The sequence below is a fragment of the Artemia franciscana genome, unplaced genomic scaffold (assembly GCF_032884065.1).
Source record: "Artemia franciscana unplaced genomic scaffold, ASM3288406v1 PGA_scaffold_75, whole genome shotgun sequence".
NCBI classification, from domain to species: Eukaryota; Metazoa; Arthropoda; class Branchiopoda; order Anostraca; family Artemiidae; genus Artemia; species Artemia franciscana.
In genome coordinates, this window is record NW_027062711.1 from 168,037 (window position 1) to 189,025 (window position 20,989).

The following is a 20,989-nucleotide window of genomic DNA, read 5'->3' on the forward strand; positions in this document are numbered from 1 at the left end:
CAAAGGTTATGCTCAAACAATTTAATTTTCTGATTTTTTAAATGCTAAAACATTTTAACCTACTAAAAATTCATAAGAAAAAAAACCTCAGAAAAATCTGACGTTATTTTTATACAATTCTGAAAAAGGCTAATTCCAGATTTGCCTCTAACTGTGGCTTTTACTCATAACTTATGGCTTTTTGACTCTAACTCATGGCTTTTTCTTTAATTAGCCATGGCTTGATGGCAACGACAGCAACACGTACTGTTTGTTTTTTTTTTTCTTAGGTAGATTTTAAGATTTTTTGAAAAAAAAATGATCTGACTCTTCAAAAAACATCATTCTCTTGGTGAGGTAAATTTTACTCGTTAACTGTGGCCTCCTTTGAGAAAAGAGGCATTTTCTTGGATAATGCCAAAAAAAATTTCGAGTTATTTTGTTTGGAGTCATAAATGTTTTAATAGTATTAGAAAATTGATATTTAATTTTTAACAACGAAGGAAATGGAGAAAAGAGGTTTAGAAAGTGGTTCATATTTATTAAAAAATTTTTTTCAGCCTAAAAAAGTAACATAACGTGCTCTATTGCTATAGGTAATTTTGCAATTTATAGACTAGAATGGCATATTCTATTTAGATGTGGATCGGTGTGCCCCAATATTTGGGATCAACATCATCAATTATCCTGAAAATTCCTTCAAGCCAACTGCAGTAGACCTGTGTCATCAAACCTTTTTATTCCGATAGCCGGCCATGGATTATCAAATATATCAAACCGTTCGTGGTAACGAACCCGGAGCGATCCGGTTCAATAGTAAACGAAATTTTAAAAAATGAGGTTTTGATACTAATAGATACGTCAAAAGGATCAAATTTTTATGCTGATTTAAAATATAGAAATTTCATCAAATTTAGTCTTACTTATCAATAGTTACGAGCCTGAGAAAATTTACCTTATTTTGGAAAATAGGGGAAAACATCCCCTAAAAGTCATAGAATCTTAACGAAAATCAGACCATCACATTCAGCGTATTAGGGAATCCTTCTGTAGAATTTTCAAGCTCCTATCTACAAAAATGTGGAATTTCGTATTTTTTGCCAGAAGACCGATCATGGGTGCGTGTTTGTTTGTTTTTTTTTCCCAGGGGTGATCGTATCGAACCATTGGTCCTAGAATACTGCGAGAGGGCTTACTTTAACGGAAATTAAAAGTTCTAGTGCCCTTTTTAAGTGACCAAAAAATTGGAGGGCATCTAGACCCCCTCCCACGCTCATTTTTTCGCAAAGTCAACGGATCAAATTCTGAGATAGCCATTTTGTTCAGCATAGTCGAAAAACCTAATAAATATGTCTTTGAGGACGACTTACTCCCTCACAGTCCCCGGGGGAGAGGCTACAAGTTACAAACTTTGACCAGTGTTTACATAATATAGTAATGGTTATTGGAAAGTGTACAGACATTTTCCGGTTTTTTTTTGCTAGATAGGGAGGGGATTGAGGGGAGGGGATTACGTGGGAGGATCTTTCCATGGAGGAAATTGTCATGGGAGGAGATAATTTCCATAAAGGGGGGGGCAGGGTTTTCTAATAGTATTTAAAACAAAAAAACAATGAAAAGATAAATATGAAAAAGAAAAAGTTTTTTCAACTGAAAGTAAGGAGCAGCATTAAAACAAAACGAACGGAAATTATTACGCATATGAGGGGCTCATCTCCTCCTAATATCTGCCCTTTATGCTAAAGTATTTTTAGTAATTTCAACTATTTCTTCTACGGCCTTTGTGATTCAGGGGTCATTCTTAAAGAATTGGGACAAAATTTAAGCTTTATTATAAAGAGCAAGGTACTAAAGAGGGGGAAAACGCCCTCATATACGTAATAAAAATATACGAATATAGAAGTTCGTTGCGAAAGTTAATTTGGAAGCTAATTTATTAATAAAAACGTTCGTAACAATTAAAAGTTCTAGTTGCCTTTTTAAGTAACCAAAAGATTGAAGGGCATCTAAGCCTCCTCCTCCATTCCTTTTTTCTCAAAATCGTCCGTTCAAAACGAAGAAAAAGCCATTTAGCCAAAATAAAATGCAAATTTTTTTCTAAGTATTCATGTGCGGAGAGCCAAAATCAAAACATGCATCAATTCAAATCGTTCAGAAATTAAATAATAAAAAAAATTATTAACTGAAAGTAAGTAGCGACATTAAAACTTAAAACGAACAGAAATTACTCCGTATAGGACAGGGACTGTTCCCTCCTCAACTCCCCGCTCTTTACGCTAAAGTTTTTCACTGTTTTAAAAAGTAAATTTGAGAGAAAGAGTCAAACTTTAACGCAAAGAGTGGGACGTTGAGGAGGGAACAGTCCCTTTCATATATGGAGTAATTTCTGTTCGTTTTAAGTTTTAATGTCGCTCCTTACTTTCAGTTAAAAAAAACTTGTTTTTTATTTAATCGTTCCTAAATCAATATTAATGACAATTTTTTCCCACAAGAGTTTCTCTTTTCAAACCCCGTTTTTGGCTACTGATGGCAATGGTTTGCTCTTTACTATGCTGCCGCCATCGCTGCAACCATTGCACTGTTGGAGTCAGCACTTAGAATTTATTCTTTCTAAGTAGGGAGGCGTTTAAGGTAGCACACTTTGATCTTTGCCAAAGGTCCTTCTTTGCAAATCGTACATAAACAAGAGCAATTAGACATTGCCTTAGTACATGCAAAGGTCACTCCGTGCTCATTTAATATTTATATCAGAGTCTCGCATTAAACACAACTGTTTCCAATAGCTACATTGGAAATAACCACATGCGATAAGTTTATTTTATTACAAATAAAATTTGTCGATCGTCAGTCCACTATCAACCATGATGAAAGTGATGTTTCATTGGTGTTATTTTATTTGCAGTCAACATATTTGGTAAGGGAACTTCCTTTAACGAAGTTTCAAGTAATTTACAGCTTTGAAATACTTATGCTATTTCCAGGGTTGGTGCAACCTGTCCTGTTGCCCTAGGCAAGGTATTTTTTTTCGAGCTCCATCCTATCTTCACAATTAGATTGTTTGTTTCCACTTTCCTCTTCAATTGACCCCCTTTTCAAAATCACCGCTTTTTATCCATTATTTTCGCACTTAACGAGACTATTACATTAATTTACATACACAGTCACAAATTAAATATACAAATATAAACAATATAAAGGATATTACACGAAACCTTATGTGTTGGAATAGTTATTTCATTAGGTACATAATAGGAACTTGTCAAATAAAACCGATAATTTTGCAAAAGAAATGACTTTAATTCTAAAAGTTTATATAGATTATAGGGAAAAGGTAAAAGTGAAAAGTTAACAGAGAGATGGTCTACATTTTAAAATTTAATTCTTCTTAATTTTATCTTCGTGAAAGAAGTCACCAGTTAATTTAAATGCGTGTATTTTGCCAAGTCTTGTTCAACTAATAGAGTGGCCAGTCCTTGAAGCCTTTTTTTCGTCTTGGTGGATCGCATATAAGTTTTAACTAATTTTAATTTTGAAAAAACTACCCTCACAATTAGCAACATATACACGCAGAGTCTGAAAAATCTGTAAAGCGACGGATAAATTTGGGGCACAATCTTTAATGTCGTTGCTTATGACGAAGCTAAGGACATGTGCTGAATTTACGATCTTGGGTACTCATCGAGCAATGGCTTGAACATCATTGTAAAGTTAGTGGCCTTCAAAATCTTTAGTGGCCTCATTGTTTGAGAGAAAGTTTGGCAAGTTTGAGAGGAAGTAACCTCATTGTTTGAGAGGTTAGTGGCCTCATTGTTTGAGAGGAAATCTTGTAAATTCAGACAATCGTCCATCGAGGACTTTGTTGTTCCGGCATTTACCATGGATATGTTGTAGAAGATTCAGAATGTAGAACTAACCCCTTCTGTCTGTTGTAATCTTTCATCCAGAGATGAAATTGCAGTATCGAAAATGGCCAAGTGGAAATTGACTTTGAACTGTTCTTGAGGGGATACCAAAGGGTCATCATCCGCTTCGTAATCAAAGTGTTTTTTCTTCTTTTCCAACAGAGTTGGCAGGATCTCTGTTTTAAATGTTGGTTGAACGCTTAATTCCTCTGCCAATCCTCTGGCGTCAACTAGAATATTTTTAAAGCCTTCGTTGCAACGTAACGTTTGTAAGTATAATTCAGTTTTGCTTAGTTGATTTTGGGCAGCAGCCAAATCAAATTGTTTAGTTTGTAATTGCTTATTTGTTGTAAATATTTTAAAAAACATACTGCGCAATAAAACTAAACTTACAACAAAATTTTATTTGCAATATTTTTTACTCGCGAGTTATTACATGTTGACGCATTTAAGGAGCTAACTTCATAAATGCCAATTAAAGCGTTATGAACATCAACCCAGTTGATATCGAAGACGCACAAGAGCATCTATCTGACTTTCTCATCTGGTGTCACTGAGGGGCTTAAGCTTCAAATTAATTAAATGTTTTTCTAGAGTATTCCGAATTTGTGTTAAATCAGAAAAAAACACATAAATTTCTTGAAACAAAGCAAAGAACTTCGCAGCCTCCAAGCAACAAAGCGCTGTATCATTAACAACAAGATTCAATGAATGTGAGCTACAAGGTCATAATAAAAAACTCTCAGGTTAATCTCTTTAAGTCTCTTTTGTACTCCAGAGTGACTGCCTTTTATATTGCTTCCATTATCTTAGCCTTGACCGCATAAATCGTCGATGCAAAGTTTGAGTTCTGTCAGTTTTTCAACACTCGCTTCTGTTATATTAGCACCGATTGTCCCAGTCAAGGCCGGCATGAAACCTAAGAACTACTCTCGAATTTCATTTGTAGTGTCCATGTAGTGCCACATTGTAGTACCACACTGTAGTGACACATTGCAGTGCCACATTGTAGTGCCACATATCTTACAATTTGTTCTGTATGACTGAAGTTTAGAGCGCAATCAAGAATTATAAAGAAATACTTTTAAGGATGACTAAAGACATAAACCTGAAGGGCGTTTGCTAACAGTTTGATTATTTCATTCTGAATATCTTTGCTCAAGTAATGTTGTTTTCTCTCATTGTCATCAATTTTGCGAAGATGTTTATGTATCAAAGCTGTCATTCTAAAAATTTCAAGAAGTTTCCATTACTGACTGGGAAGAGTTTCTCATATTTTTTCTCAAAGTGCCAGATTTTGAGCTCCTAAAACTCGCACAAAAGCAATTATTCTTTCCAAGACAGTTTTTCAAATATTTTTCTTCTTGTTTCATCAGCCATGAATCTTCATCATCTATAGTTTTATTTCTATTTAATCTTAGCTCAAGTTCCTTCCATTCATGAAAGAAAACTGTGTGACCACAACTGTTTTCATGATTCCTCAGAATTGTAGCTATATTTTGCCAAACAAGCAGAAAATTACAGAAGCAGAAAACCAAATCATTGATTTTCAGTATAGTAACCACATACGAGAGACACATTCACCATTGGCTAGTTGCGTTTTGAAATGATTCTTTGAAAACCTCCTAAGACCGACATCGAGTGGAAAATCAATATCCTTTTCCTGGTGAGGACGATGTTAAACAAGAGATACCTAAAAGGTGTCATCACACATGTCATGCCAAGTAGCTGGGCCATTTTGATCAAGAGGTGATTCTGATTTTTTTATTTTCTAGGGTAAGAACATTCTGCTTTTCTTCAGTACCTACACTTTCATCGTTACCTTCCTCTATTCAAATTTCACTGACGCTCTCCTTAACATCATATTTATTACTACTATCTTCATGTAGATAATCTGCTCCGGAAGAAGGTCAGGAGCCTGTCCCGCTTCCTCTCGATCTGCTGTGTTTTGCACACATTGTAGAAGAGTGCACACATTCACAGAAGTTTTGCACACATTGTAGAAGAGTGCACACATTCACAGAAGTTTTGCACACATTGTAGAAGAGTGCACACATTTACAGAAGTTTTGCACACATTGTAGAAGAGTGCACACATTCAAAGAAATTTTGCACACATTGTAGAAGAGTGCACACATTCACAGAAGTTTTGCACACATTGTAGAAGAGTGCACATATTCACAGAAGTTTTGCACACATTGTAGAAGAGTGCCCACATTCACAGAAGTTTTGCACACATTGTAGAAGAGTGCACACATTCACAGAAGTTTTGCAAACATTGTAGAAGAGTGCACACATTCACAGAAGTTTTGCACACATTGTAGAAATTTAAAAAGAAGCCTACATTTTTCAAAATATATTTCTTGACTGTGAAAGAACAAAAGTTGCAAGAATATTATCTAAAATTCATATTTTGACATTTAAAATAGTACCAAATTCTCTACATATTTTTGATGATGGTTTTATAATTATAAAAAGTAAATTTGTATCAGACCAAACATAATACAGAATGTGCATCATCTACTTTATACAGAAATGTACGCTGTAGTCAGCCCTGTAAATTGAACGAGGACGAGAATTAAACTTAGACTTGCGTCTCATCACCTTTTTAAGCACACAACCAACACTGTCGACTACTGTCTAATGTCGTCTATCAATCACATCTTTCATACAGAATAAATCAGCAAGTTGACCTTTAAAACTTAAATCAAGCTAATATTCATAAAAATATTTTCTGAATTCAATTTTTTCAAATTTTATATTTTTGCCGCCCTCTCCAGGCTGCTGCCATAGGCGTCCGCCTAGTTTGCCTAGTGAGTGCGCCACTACTGGATATTTCACTGCTGTTGCAGAGAACTGGGTAATGTTACTCTTCCTAACTAATTAGAATATAAACAAACGAAATCGTCCTGCTTAATTTGTCCTTCTTCTGAACTCAAACTGCTTCTTTTACAGAACTTTTCAATGAAACTTAAGATCGTAAACATGACTGAGTTTGGAGCAGTTCAGCCATTTACTTTTTGGTTGTCTTGTTTTAGCCTTACCTTAGACCTTATATCCACGTGTGCCTCTAGAGCCAGCCTGGGCAATAAGAAGGAGCCATCAGGCTTTCTGATCTTTTGCTGCTAACAGATTTGCTATTAGCACTAATGCAAAACCAAAAGTATTGAAAAAAAGGAAAGTAGTGGTTTCAAACAAAGAGATTTTGGCTATGTATGAACTCTGGGAAGGATGGTATAAGACTCCTTTGTGAAATGATCTACAAATATCCCCGGTTGCGCACTCATTTATTGCCAGAATAGATACAAGATAACACACAAAAAGGCATTAAAATATGCAAGTGGATCTGCGGCCACCAAGGGACAAGCAAAAATGGTGAGAATCGACTACTTGTTAGTTGATTGATGGATCTAAATTTTAAGTTTCACCTGCTTTCAACATTTTAGGTCAACTTTGTTGGTGGCATGGAAGAAATAGCAGAATGAGCTCACGAAACGCATGCTGTCTGTATTCAATGAGCCAAACTAAAACTTGTTTTCATGCAAATAAACTCAACCCGGAACTTGAAGCGATGAAAGTGAAATTTGAAGGGAAAATTTACAAACTGTTTTTCTCTAAATATATCCGACGATCCCTATAATTTGTAATTTGGACGGTTAAAAATTAAAACGTCTATGGGGTTATGATAAAGAGCACCGTACAAATACCGACCGACTCTTTTGATGTTTTTTTTTACCTTGAGTTATTGTTTAAAATTATAAACTGTGAATTTCCGCCCAATGAATATTGAAATCTCCTAAAGTCGTACAATTTCAGTTACTGGAAGTTAAATGCAGAGTAAGCCCACAGCTTACGCGGAGGTGGTCTAGCTTATTTGACGAGAGGTGGCCTTACATCTGAATTTGTTAGGACCTTTAATTTCAGTTAACTGTAGCTGAAATAGTTGACTAGAGATAAAATGGAGTCAATTTTCCCCACTAGAGACACAGCTAATGAAACAATTTTACTTTTGAGCTTTCTAAAATGAGCGCTTTAATCAGTCGCTTAAGGAAATGGCAAAAGTCACTTATGGATTTCGTACTTTTGACAAAGGCAGTCTTAGGGTATTATAAGAGAATACGTTTAACTTACTCTGGCAACTTTGGAACTGTTTTGTTATTTAAAAATTTTGTATGTATTTAAGACAATTACTTTGTTTTGAATGAAAAATATTTTGATTTTCAAACCTTTAGTCAAGGCAACAAAGAAGAAAACTTTCAACGTTAACACCTTGTCAGAAGTATAGTGGACTTGACTACTTGTTCCCAATACCCCCTGCCTGTGTTGGTATATATTCCCTGAAAGAGTAAATTTCAACAAAAACAAACTCAAACAATCAGATTTCATTTCCACTGTCATTGGTGCTTTAAATGAAGTACTCGGGTGTAATTTTATATGGCCTAGGAAATTAAAATAAATCCAAATGCTCTATGCTCTGAATTTGTATACCCTATTAAGAATAACAAGAAATTTGCTCCATTTTTAAATATTAAATAAACCATGAGAAAAAGCTTATCGCCCAAGCTGACAATACTTACAAGGTAAATAGTCCTATAAAAAGAACATTATTTGCTTTGTGAAGTATTATCCTACTAAAGAATAACAACTAAAAATAAAATTAGATTGCAGAATAATTTGTCTCTTTGACATGTTTATACCTAAAAGACAACAATATAAATTCTAAATTAAAAACCTAGGATTACGAAGTATTGTACACCATAGTGAATCAATTCTTATTTAAGAAAGCAAGATTAATTGGTTAACAGGTTATTTTTTGTAATTTTTTTTATAAAGATAGATGTGTCTTAAGTTCGTCCAATAGTCCCTTATAAATTTATGAATGTGTAAGACAATTATGAAAAGATAAATACTAAGCAATAAGATTATACAGATTTGATTAAAAACAACAAGTAGACAATGGGACGACTTTTATATAAGACACTGGAGCGCAACTTTAAATGGACATTTCGACCCAATATCCAAGGGCCGTCCTTAACAAAACAAATGACGAAAAAACGAATTTGAAAGAACTAACATTGAAATATCGGAGCATAAGATAACCAAGACAGCTGAACCAAGATGAACCAGGAAAGTTGAAGTTGTTCTACTGTCCTGGACAGTTGAGTCGTGGTTGAACTTCCTTGAAGTAATGATGACAGAGCTGTTTTGAAAATATTTTAGTTCTAAAGGTTGTATTTTAGTGCGAGTCCCTTTTACTGTTTTTTTCGTCATTTGTTTTACTGAGGACGGCCCTTGGATATAGGGATGAAATATCCATTTAAAGTTGCGTTCCACAGTCTTATATAAGAAAATTTCCCTATTGTACTACTTGTTGATTATGATGGTAAGGCAGTGTGGTCTTCGTCGCTGTATACAGATTTGATTTGTTTCATTTTCTCTGAAAATTAGCAATTGCTCAATTTATGGGATGTCAAAACATAAAAGTGGACACAACCTGTTTTCCTTATGTAAAAACAGGAGAGAGTTTTTAAAACGGACAAATTTTCAAAAGTTTCGTTTCTGTTTCTCTATGGTTTTTATATACAACTTTTTTGACGAAAGTGGAGTATCAGTAGCATCCCCTCACTGGTTTAAATGGATATATAGCTATTACTCCTTTCTTTTTTAATGATTTAAGATTACGATGAAGTTTTAATTGCGAATACCTTAGGGCAAGGCGCTGGTGCATGTTACGTCACACAAAATCAAACACTTCGTGATAACGAACTCTAGTAAGGAGTGACCCGGCTCAATAGTAAACGAAACTCTAAAAAACGGAATTTTGATGCTAAAAGGTATATCAAAAGAATCGGATTTTTATGTTGATTTCAAATATATAAGTTTTATCAAATTTAGTCTTTGTCATCAAAAGTTACGAGCCTAAGAAAATTTGCCTTATTTTGGGAAATAGGGGGAAACACCCCCTAAAATTCATAGGATCGTAACGAAATTAACACCATTGCATTCAGCGTATCAGAAAACCCTATATAACAAATTTCAAGGTCCAATCTAAAAAATGTGGGATTTCGTATTTTTTGCCATAAGACTAATCACGGGTGCTGTTTATTTGTTTGTTTGTTTGTTTTTTTTTCTTTTCCCCAGGGGTCATCGTATCGACCAAGTGGTCCTAGAGTGTTGCAAGAGGGCTCATTCTAACGGAAATGAAAAGTTCTAGTGCAACTTTTTAAGTGACCGAAAAAATTGGAGGGCACCTAGGCCCCCTCCCACGCTCATTTTTTTCCCAAGGTCAACGGATCAAAATTTTGAGATATCCATTTTGTTCCACATAGTCGAAAACCATAATAACTATGTCTTTGGGGATGACTTACCCCCCACAGTCCCTGGGGGAGGGGCTGCAAGTTACTAGCTTTGACCTATGTTTACATACAGTAATGGTTATTGGGAAGTGTACCGACGTTTTCAGGGGGATTTTTTTGTTTGGGTGTGGGGTTCAGGGGAGGGGGCTATATGGGAGGATCTTTCCTTGGAGGAATATTTCATGGGGGAAGAGAAATTCAATGTAAAGGGCGCAGGATTTTCTAGCATTACTATTAAAAAAAACAATGAAAATATAAACATGAAAAAGTTTTTCAATTGTAAGTAAGGAGAAGCATTAAAACTTAAAACGAACAGAGATTATTACGCATATGAGGGGTTCTAAAAATATTTTAGCATAAAGAGCGAGGTATTTAGAAGGAGATAAATACTTCGCTCTTTATGCTAAATTATTTTTAGTAATTTCAACTATTTATTCTATGGCCTTTCTGATTCAGGGGTCATTCTTAAAGAATTGGGACAAAACTTAAGATTTAGTGTGAAGAGCGAGGTATTAACGAGGGGACAAACCCCCTCATATATATAATCAAAAATATAAGAATATAAAAGTTTGTTACGTAAGTTAATTCTCAAGTTACGTATATTTTTTACTAATAAATACGTTCGTTAAAAATTAAAAGTTCTAGTTGCCTTTATAAGTAACCAAAAACTTGGAGGGCAACTAGGCCTCCTTCCCCACCCCTTATTTCTCAAAATCGTCTGGTCAAAACTAAGAGAAAGCCATTTAGCCAAAAAAAAAGGATTAATAGCAAATTTCATTTTAATAATTTATGTACGGAGAGCCAAAATCAGACATGCGTTAATTCAAAAACTTTCAGAAATTAAATAAAAGAACAAGTTTTTTGAAATGAAAGTAAGGAGCGACATTAAAACTTAAAACGAACAGAAATTAATCCTTATATGAAAGGGACTTTTCCTCCTCGACACCCCGCTCCTTGCGCTAAAGTTTGATTCTTTCTCGCAACTCTACTTTTTAAAACAATAAATAACTTTATTGTAAATAACGGGGTGTCGAGGAGGAAAAGCCCCTTTCATATAAGGAGTAATTTCTGTTGGTTTTAAGTTTTAATGTCGCCCCTTACTTTCATTTCAAAAAACTTGTTTTTTTTATTTAGTAATTTCTAAGAGACGTAGGTGCATGTTACTTCATAGGGAAAGTTTACTTTTGCGTGTTACATAATCGAGAGTGTTTAGAATTTCTTTGAATGTTTCATAATAGGGCTTTGGTTGTTGCGTCATAGGAAGTATGACAGTCTTCTACTCAAGTGGGGAAGTTTTTAAGATATTTTTCTTCAAGAGGTTTTTTCAAGCCTTTTTTAAAGAGATTTTTTCTTCAAGACGTTTTTCAAGACTTTTCAAGACATTCCAAGACGTTTTTAAAGACATTTTTCTTCAAGAAGTTTTTCAGGACGTTTCAAAACATATTTTAACACACTTTTCTTCACGTTTTTCAAGACCTTTCAAAACATTTCAAGGTGTTTCTGAAGCCATTTTTCTTCAAGATGTTTTCAAGACATTTCACGACGTTTTTTAAGACGTTTTTCTTCAAGGTGTTTTTCTTAATGATTTCTTGAATTCTTATATACTAGGGGAAAGTTTACCTATGTTAAGAGTAGCACAATCTAGCCTGACATGCTACACTTGGGGGACCCACAGGGAACTCCCCGCTTATAACTGAGGAGGGCGTACACCTGGGTGTTAAGTAATGACGGGGGCAAACATGCGTGTTATGTAATGACAACGCACACGAGGGTGTTACGCATTGGAAGGGGGGGCACTTTTGGGTGACACGTAATGACAGCGCACACTTGGGATGTTAGGTAATGACAACGTGTATATTTGATGGTGCGTAATGACGATGTACAAGTAGGACGTTAGATAATACTTTTAGAGATTTCATTTTCTTCAGTTTCTTTTCAAAGCGTGTTTTTTCTTCAAGATTTCTTTTCATTCAAGGGTTTTTTTTTATCTTTCAATGAATTTTCTCAGGGAACCTTCATATTCTAAAGATTTTTGCCCCAACTAGATTTTGAAAGGGCATTTCCACCCAATGGGATGGTGCTCTGGACAGTTGGACTATGAAAACCTTCCTAAGATTATGTTTCAGAAAATTGATTTTACAAAATAACCCATGGCACGCAAGGACACTCCCCTATTCACGCATACTAAAACGATTAAGCTATCGATTACGTGTATCCTATGACTGCAATAACTGACATGCAGGCTGATTTCTGGAATTTGGTTCCATTTGAAATACACCTGCTTGTTGAGTAGTGCTTTAGAAGGGCATTATAAACCGAGACAAGGTGATTCTTCACTTCTTAGCGATATGATCCTAGCATTTTAAAAGGTCCTCCTTGGAGAATTTCTAGAGATGTTTTCTTAGAGATTGATATAAACTCGTTCAAAACATACGAAAATATTCCTTCTTCGAGAATGTTTTCCCAAAGAATGATCAAAATTTGCCCAAAATATAGGAAAATGGGGGCACGAGAAGTGTAAATTAATTCTATATTTTATTAATTTTTCTTAGTATTTTTTTCTCTCAGTTCCCAACCTGTGACACTCATTGGCTCATATATTCTCATAACGAGCAATTCCAGGGAGAATAGCTAATAGGGGGGAGGGTCTCATAACACCAGGAGGAGGGATAATAGCAACATATTCCAGAGGGGGGATGGGACTTTTTGTATATTCTAATTATATTAAAAGGAAAAAAAAGACATAAGATTTTTTTTATATTATATTAAAAAAAAGACATAAGATAAAATATAACCATAAAGAACCATGAATTGAAGAAGTGTAGGGGTCTTAGCAATCAATTCGAGGGAGGGAGGCTGGGTGGGTGGGTTGTTATTAGAGATAAATTTAATCAAATGAATGTATGTATTTCCAAAAAATCTGGCGAGCCATAGGGAAATCTTTCCGATGTATCAACCCTTTCTCAGCAACCAGATTCCTTAATGCCGTTTTAACTCATGATCCCCCGATCCCTTCCACTCGCCTTCCATCTGTCAACACTAACGAAAAACACTCATTTCTCAGATCCACCAATTCCTTACAATTCCCCAGAAATGAAAAATATCTTCATCATCTTACCCTTACAAGGGAAGAGGGACCGGATTAACACTATAGCCCCTAAATTTCCTCTCTCTTTCCCCAATATCAATCGACCCTCCCTTAGTTCAAAATATATTTTAGTCCCTCTTTCAACCCCAACTTAAAATAAACCCTTTCCAATAAATCCTTTCCAACTTTTCACATTTGAGACCTTGAATATTCCAGTGACCAAACAAAATAACAAAAAACGTTCAAATTGTTTCCGGTGGCCCGCGAGTTCCAATTTTTCACCGCTTTGTCTATCATTCTCAATTCTTGCTGTCTTTCTTGGCTCTTGTTCTACACTGCTATTGAGGCTTGGATCTCATTTTTTCGAGTTTTGAGTGTCGTCATCTTCGTCCTCGCTCCCAAAAGCTGATCCAAATTCTGACACAACAGTCTGTATTGACAAAGACCTAATTCTTGTACCTCCTGATTGAGACCGGAAACTGCTTGTTCTTTCCCTGCAAATTTGGGAGCTTGTTCTCTCCGCTGGATTGTTTGTGGGTTCAACTTGAGTGCGTCGATTTTATGCCTCTACAGTGCTAGTTTCTCTATCATACTCGTAAGTGAACGATTCGTAAGTTAACAATTAACTTAATTCCCTTCCACTTGGGTTTCAGGTTCTTGGTGCATGGTTTTTGGTATCGGTTTTAATTTGTTTCTAATCTCTCATTCTTCAGGTGAATAATCTGGAGTCACAAACACTCTTTCCTGTCCAAAAACTCTCCTGTCACGCAAAACAACGTCTCTTTGATACGCATTTAAAAACCGAATAAGTATAAGATTTACCATCCGAAAACATATTGTAGATGGTGGGGCCGGATAATAATTTGGGGAACCATTCTTGCAAGATAATATACTAACTCTTCTTTGAAAGAAATGCTGGCCTTAGTTTCTTGTAACCCATAAATTACTAAATTCTTCCTTCAAGCTTTCTTCTCGAGAATTTGTATACGGGAGTCCTGGAGTGTGTTTAGTTTCTCTGTGTTTTGGACTCTAGTTTTTACTGCAGATATTTTCGATTTCATTACCGTCATTTGAACTCTAAATTCATTTGAAAAATGTTGTATTAACCCGCTCGCTGAGTTCTGAGCCTATTGCAGGCTGTTTAACTTTGAATCCATCGCTTGTAACTTTTTTTTAATGCCTGAATCGAAGCCAAAATAACTTCCGTCATCTCGTAACCTAATTAATAAAAAAATAGAAGCTTACTCACAAGGGGGTATACCCCCCCCCGTTTCTTCGAGGTTCTTTCACTTCGAAGACTGAATGAAGACTATTTAGACTATTTTACATGTTCAGAGCTTTTTGATAATGCCTGAATTGAAGCCAGAATAACTTCCGTCAAATTTTAACCTAATTAATGAAAAAAATAGAAGCTTACTCACAAGGGGGTATACCCCCCCTGTTTCCAAAAACGTCTGTTTTTACGCGTGTTTACTATTTCTCAGGTGGGATAAATACCCGAATATCAATAAATAACTCTTTTTTGCGCACTTCTTTCTATGGAAAATACTTAAGTTTTTGTTGCCCTGTTGCCCACAGCGAGCTTATTACTTCCACTATTCAGTTAAAAGTTAACCATTTCACTTATTGTGAGACTTCTATAATTTGTGAATTACTTAAAGTTTATGGCAGTGAAAATAATGCAATTGCGAAGTGACTTTTGACATTCAATTAAACAAAAAAAACAAGTTTTTTTTAAATAAAAGTAAGGAGCGACATTAAAACTTAAAACGAACAAAAATTACTCCGTATATGAAAGGGGCTTTTCCTCCTCAACGCCTCGCTCTTTACGCTAAAGTTTGACTCTCTTAACTCCACATTTTAAAACAGTAAAAAACTTTAGCGTAAAGAGCGGGGCGTTGAGGAGGAAAAGCCCATTTCATATACGGAGTAATTTTTTTTTGTTTTAAGTTTTAATGTCGCTCCTTACTTTCATTTAAAAAAACTTGTTTTTTTGTTTAATTTCTGGACGTTTTTTAATTAATGCATTTTTTTATCTTGGCTCTCCACGCATAAATAATTAAAACGAAATTTGCATATTAATTTTTTTGGGGCTAAGTGGCTTTTTCGTAGTTTTAATCGGAAGATTTTGAAAAAAAGGAGCGAGAGAGGAGGCCTAGTTGCCCTCCAATTTTTTGATTACTTAAAAAGGCAACTATAACTTTAAATTTTTTACGAACGTTTTCATAAGTAAAAAATATTCGTAACTTACGAATTAACTTACGTAGCGAACTTCTATATGCGTATGTTTTTATTGCGTATATGAGGGGGCTCACCCCTCGTCGATACCTCGCTCTTTACACTAAAGCTTAAATTTTGTCCCAATTCCTTAAGAATAACCCCCTGAGTCACAAAGGCCATAGAATAAATAGTTGAAATTACTTAAAAATGCTTTAGTGTAAAGAGTGAGGTATTACGAGGAGGTAAACCCCTCATATGCGTAATAATTTCTGTTCGTTTTAAGTTTTAATGCTGCTCCTCACTTTCAGTAGAATAAACTTTTCATATTTATTTTTTCATTCTTTTTTTTAAATAATGCTAGAAAATTCTGTGCCCCCTCCATTGAAAGTCTCTTCCCCCATGAGAGGTTCCTCCATGGAAATATCCTCCCACGTGACCCCCCCCCCATCTCTCCCCCACCAGAAAAATTCCCCTGGAAACGTCTGTACACTTCCCAGTAACCATTTACTATATGTAAACACAGGTCAAAGTTTATAACTTGCAGCCCCTCCCACGGCGATTTCGGGGGAGTAAGTCGTCTCCAAAGACATAGTTATTAGGTTATTCGACTATGGTAAATAAAATGGCTGTCTCAGAATTTTGATCCGGTAACTTTCGGGAAAAAATGAGCGTGGGAGGGGGCCTAGGTATCATCCAATTTTTTTGGTCACTTAAAAAGGGCACCGGAACTTTTAATTTCCGTTAGAATCAGCCCTTTTGTGACATTCTAGGACCACTGAGTCGATACGATTACCCCTGGGAAAAAAAAACAACAAAAAAAAACAAAAAAAAACAAATAAACACGCATCCGTGATTTGTCTTCTGGCAAAAAATGTTAAATTCCACAATTTTGTAGATAGGGACTTGAAACTTCTCCAGTAAGGTTCTCTGATACACTGAATCTGATGGTGTGATTTTCGTTAAGCTCGTATGACTTTTAAGATGTATTTCCCCCTATTTTCTAAAATGAGGCAAATCTTGTCAGGCTCGTAACTTTTGACGGGTAAGACTAATCTTGACGAAACATATATATTTAAAATCAGCATTAAGATGCGATGCTTTTGATGTAACTATTGGCATACAAATTCCGTTTTTTAAAGTTTTGGTTACCATTGAGCCGGGTCGCTCCTTACTACAGTTCGTTACCACGAACTGTTTGATAAGCTCAAAAACAGGTTCTTTCGCTTCGAAGACTGAATGAAGACTATTTAGACTATTTTACATGTTCAGAGCTTTTTTTGATAGTTTTTAACGAAAATGTTACGTTTCATTGAGCAAAGACTATGCTTATTCACACCACAGTGACAAAATGCAGATAGCCCCCCTAGCAAGCAATTCCAGGGGGGTGCTATTAGAGATAAACTTAAGAAATATTAAGAGGCAGTTCTGAGAGGTCCAAATGAAAATATTCCATTTCTTTAAATATTTGTATATTTCAGTCCCCCTACCACCATTAATTTCATTTAACACCTCCCACCTTCAATTTATGGTGTAGAACATATTAGTCCGAGCAAGTCACCCCACCAAGGCAGCATGTGGTTACTCCATGCCCCCCCCCAGTGATACATATTATCATTTCTAAGACATTTCCAGACATTTATTTTCGTAAGCAGACCCTTTCCTGATGCCCCTAAAATACTTCACACCACCACGGGATTACGTGACTGCCCCCTTGTAGCATCTTTCATCATATCTACGGCGTTTCAAAGCCTTTCCACCAAATACTGTGTTTGTGTTTGCACACAGTACACATTCGGACATGCAAGCACAACTTTGGAATTCTAATCACTCTTCGTCTCGGATTTTAAAAATAGCAACTTATATGGGGCCTGGTTTTTCAATGGCTACGGTCAAATGGACTCGTACCAGTTGGTAAAGTCCATTCAAGAGCTAATCTGCTCACCATTTTCAAATCGCCTAATAAATTTTCAGTTTTACTTTTAACAATAGTGAATTGTTATAGCCCCCCCCGGCCATACATATTGTAATGCTTACATATGCTTACACACATTGTAATAAAATTCCAACTTGGCTTTTCTTGGAATTTCTAAAGTGGCACGGCCAGTGGCAATGTTTGTATTTAATACTGCGTTTTTTTTCTATGTAAGAGGAGTATATGAATGAATGAATGAATGACTGTATTTAAAGCCATTTTTCAGGCCGTATACATACATATATAACAACAAACAAACTAAATTATGTAACAATCGACTTTCGAATAACAAGACCCTTACGGACAAAATTTGCCACTGCTACTATATTTATTTTCGACGTCGACTTCAAAGTTCCAAGAAGGGGCTCACGACCACCCACCCTAAGAAAGCTCCCTCTTAGCTCATTTAGCCCCTGACACCTGAAAAGAAAATGGTCTAGCCCATCAAGATCACCGCAAATTGGGCAAGTATACAGCATTTCCGGGTGACACCTATTTTTCCAAATACTGTGAAGAGGGAGACAGTTTGCTCGCACCTGCATCCAAGACCTCAGGGATTCTTTTGGAATCCCTAATTTAAAATATAGCTCTTCACCATGATTTTCTTTCACCTTATAGTAAGAACTTAAGCTTTCCGACTGGCTAAGGTGCTAAGGTCACCATTTCTGAATTTCTTGGTCTTCCAGCCTTGTTTGGATCTCTGACAGAAAGGCTTTTTGATCTGAGATTGGACCCTCTCCTCCATTCCATGCATATGATAGACCTGTGCTGTCCAGTGGTTTTTTGACATGGAAGGGCCATGACGATTTTTGTCCCAGGGTAAGTAATTCATCATACGCTGCTCTGATGAGTCTTGAGGAGGGACATTGCAGTATTTTCAGCCAAAACTGAATTAATTGGATCTGTCTATGTTTTCTCATGGAGAAAAGTCCCAAATCTCCCTTGATGAAAAGTGTGTGAGTTGTGGCGTGCAGACCTAGCATTCGTTTATAATATTGTAGCTGTAGAGTTTCTAATGAATTTGCCACTTCTAGGCCCCATACTACCCCTCCATAGTGGAGGATTGGCCTTATTTTTGAGTTGAAAACGTTTTTTTGCATCTATATTGGAGTCTATGATCACGAACGATATGAAATTCGGATCTGCATTGATTCCGGCAAATTCTTTTGGATGAGTTAAAACGTCACAACAACTGCTATTGGACATACTCTAGCACATCTTACCGAAGGCTGAATTTAAAAAAGCTCATTTTTAAGCTTTTCTTTATTTTTAAGCTTTTAAGCTTTTCTTAGAGAAAAAGATCTATTTTTCGACCTTCGTCTTTACCTCAGTTCGTTACCTCAGTTCGGAGGACTCAATGAATCCTTTTGACCCTGAAACTGTTTGCCAGTATCCACAGCAAAAGAACATGACGTACAACTATATTCTGTTACGGATGAACATCTCCAATGAGCGTTCGTTTAGATAGTATCAAATGCATACCCCATCATCAGCCAAAAAAAATTAGAGGAACTCAATGAATTCCTAGGAACTGGTCTATTTATGCACAGGGAAACAAAATTTATTTACTGAGACATAAAGTTCCACTGGTATTTCACCATCACTTTAAAAAAAACATCCTTGTGCTCCATTCACTTCAACAGTGACAATGTCAGAGAAATTTGGAACAGAAGGATTGTCCAGCCATTTATAATTACCACGTCGCAAAAAGAAATGAGTCATTGCCGACATATAAAGGAATGCATATCCAAGAAAACCGCATAAGACCTTTCACTGAAGCGTTGTACAGTTGAATCGGTTTCTAGGAGAGGATACCCATGGAAAACATACCCTCCCCAAATTTCTGTAAACAAGGGCTGATCCACATTAGTGATCGAACCTATTTTTCATCACTGATTTTAGGAATTAGATCCATTACCAGAGCAGTTGAGCAGTTGAAAATTTATGCCTAAAACCCAGCCCAAATTCGACATAAATTTTATTCGTGTTTTTAAAGACTATCATGATCCATTGACGATCATGAAGTGAATCATAAAGCGCTTCGATGGGTGGCAATTTTACCTCACGTGGCCTCAAGATGGCATTGTAGTACTCATACGGGTATAAGCACTTACACGTTAATAAATTTCATTATCTGGAAAGTGAGTTCGGGGATGGGGAAATTGTTAAATAATCACTTTTCTGTACTTCAATAATTCGGATGAAGGATTTGGGATGAAGGATAAACAGGTTATATTCAAGTACGTCTTACCACTTTTATATGTTTTCCATTTGAATTCAAAGAGCAGCAGCTTCTAAGATGATTTGGGTGTGATGTTATAAAAAAGACCCATCTAACCATTTGCCATCTACAACTTAACCTTTCTGCAAAAGTACCAACGCTGGTAATATGAATTTCAAATTGTAATTGGAATTTTACACGTAAACCGGCAGAAAGTATTGTTGCCTAAAATTGACATCACCAGATTTGTACTCCCCTCACCGAAAGTTAATCCTTACCCATACAATATGATTACTTAAGTGGTCATGGTCACGGACTGCCATATCCCCACTACTGTCAACAATTTTTTTTGTTCAATATGGCCAACTCGTCTTCTGGTGCTAGAGACATAGGATAATTTGTATTGCCGTGAAATTTACTAATTGACTCTTTTAAAAAGTGCTATCATAGCTGCGCCTACACAATTCTCCCCATGCAATGTTCTAAATTCCTCTACCAATTGCATGGTATTACTCAAGTATCTTTGCCTGTGGGTATAAGAGACTCCAATTGTTTTTATTTTCTTTTACACTATTTGAGTTGGATCGATCACACACATCCATGAGTTCAGCTTCGATATCCATTACCATCTTGTCGCTTTGCAAGAGCAAATCTAAAAATTCTTAGAACACAAAATGGCATGGTCGCCTGAAACCATCTCCACAGACTGGTATCCATGACGCTTACAGTGCTCCAACTGGGTTTTCAATTTTTATTCTTATTGGAATGTAGACAAATAGATCGGACAATAATATCAGGTATTCCCTTTATTCTAGTTTTTACCCACATTCAAAACCTGACTGGTATGTGGAATTGGAAAGAAATGTCCCATTGAATCAAGTTCACTGGCAGGCTCGTGAAGAAGCCATACACAGTATTTTACCGATTCGATTCATTGAATAAATTACACCCTTTTTATCTTTAAGTTCCCCCTCTTCATATTTTTTATGGCAGAGTAACACTGAAGCACAAATCTTTGAATGCTGGTCGTCCTTCTCAAAAATGTCTATCGCCTTAAGGATTACAGGATATTATCCTTTTAACAATAACTTAAAGAAACTCTACCCCCTCCTCGTATCCATTAACTGCCAAATTGTCCAAATGTATCTTAGTGCCATCCCTTTGAATCGGTTTGTGTTCTGCAACGAGGACTGAATACTTGAAGCACTCTAAGCCCATTTTGAAAGTGAAGCTGTGCACACCTTGACAACCC

The 20,989-nt window shown here is 36.0% G+C and overlaps 2 protein-coding genes across 2 annotated transcripts in view; one reads left to right on the forward strand and one right to left on the reverse strand.

The window, feature by feature from the left end:
• The first annotated feature begins 2,833 nt into the window (after positions 1-2,833).
• The window catches only part of LOC136042212 (sphingomyelin phosphodiesterase-like), a 121,559-nt gene continuing 103,403 nt past the window's right edge, over positions 2,834-20,989 (forward strand). The window contains exon 1 of the mRNA XM_065727148.1: positions 2,834-2,893. The gene's annotated coding sequence lies outside the window, so the exon portion shown is untranslated. The remainder of the gene's footprint in view (positions 2,894-20,989) is intronic.
• LOC136042205 (uncharacterized) lies at positions 3,876-4,250 on the reverse strand. The gene has a single exon (XM_065727140.1). It carries the CDS (start codon positions 4,248-4,250, stop codon positions 3,876-3,878), a length of 375 nt encoding a protein of 124 aa, XP_065583212.1.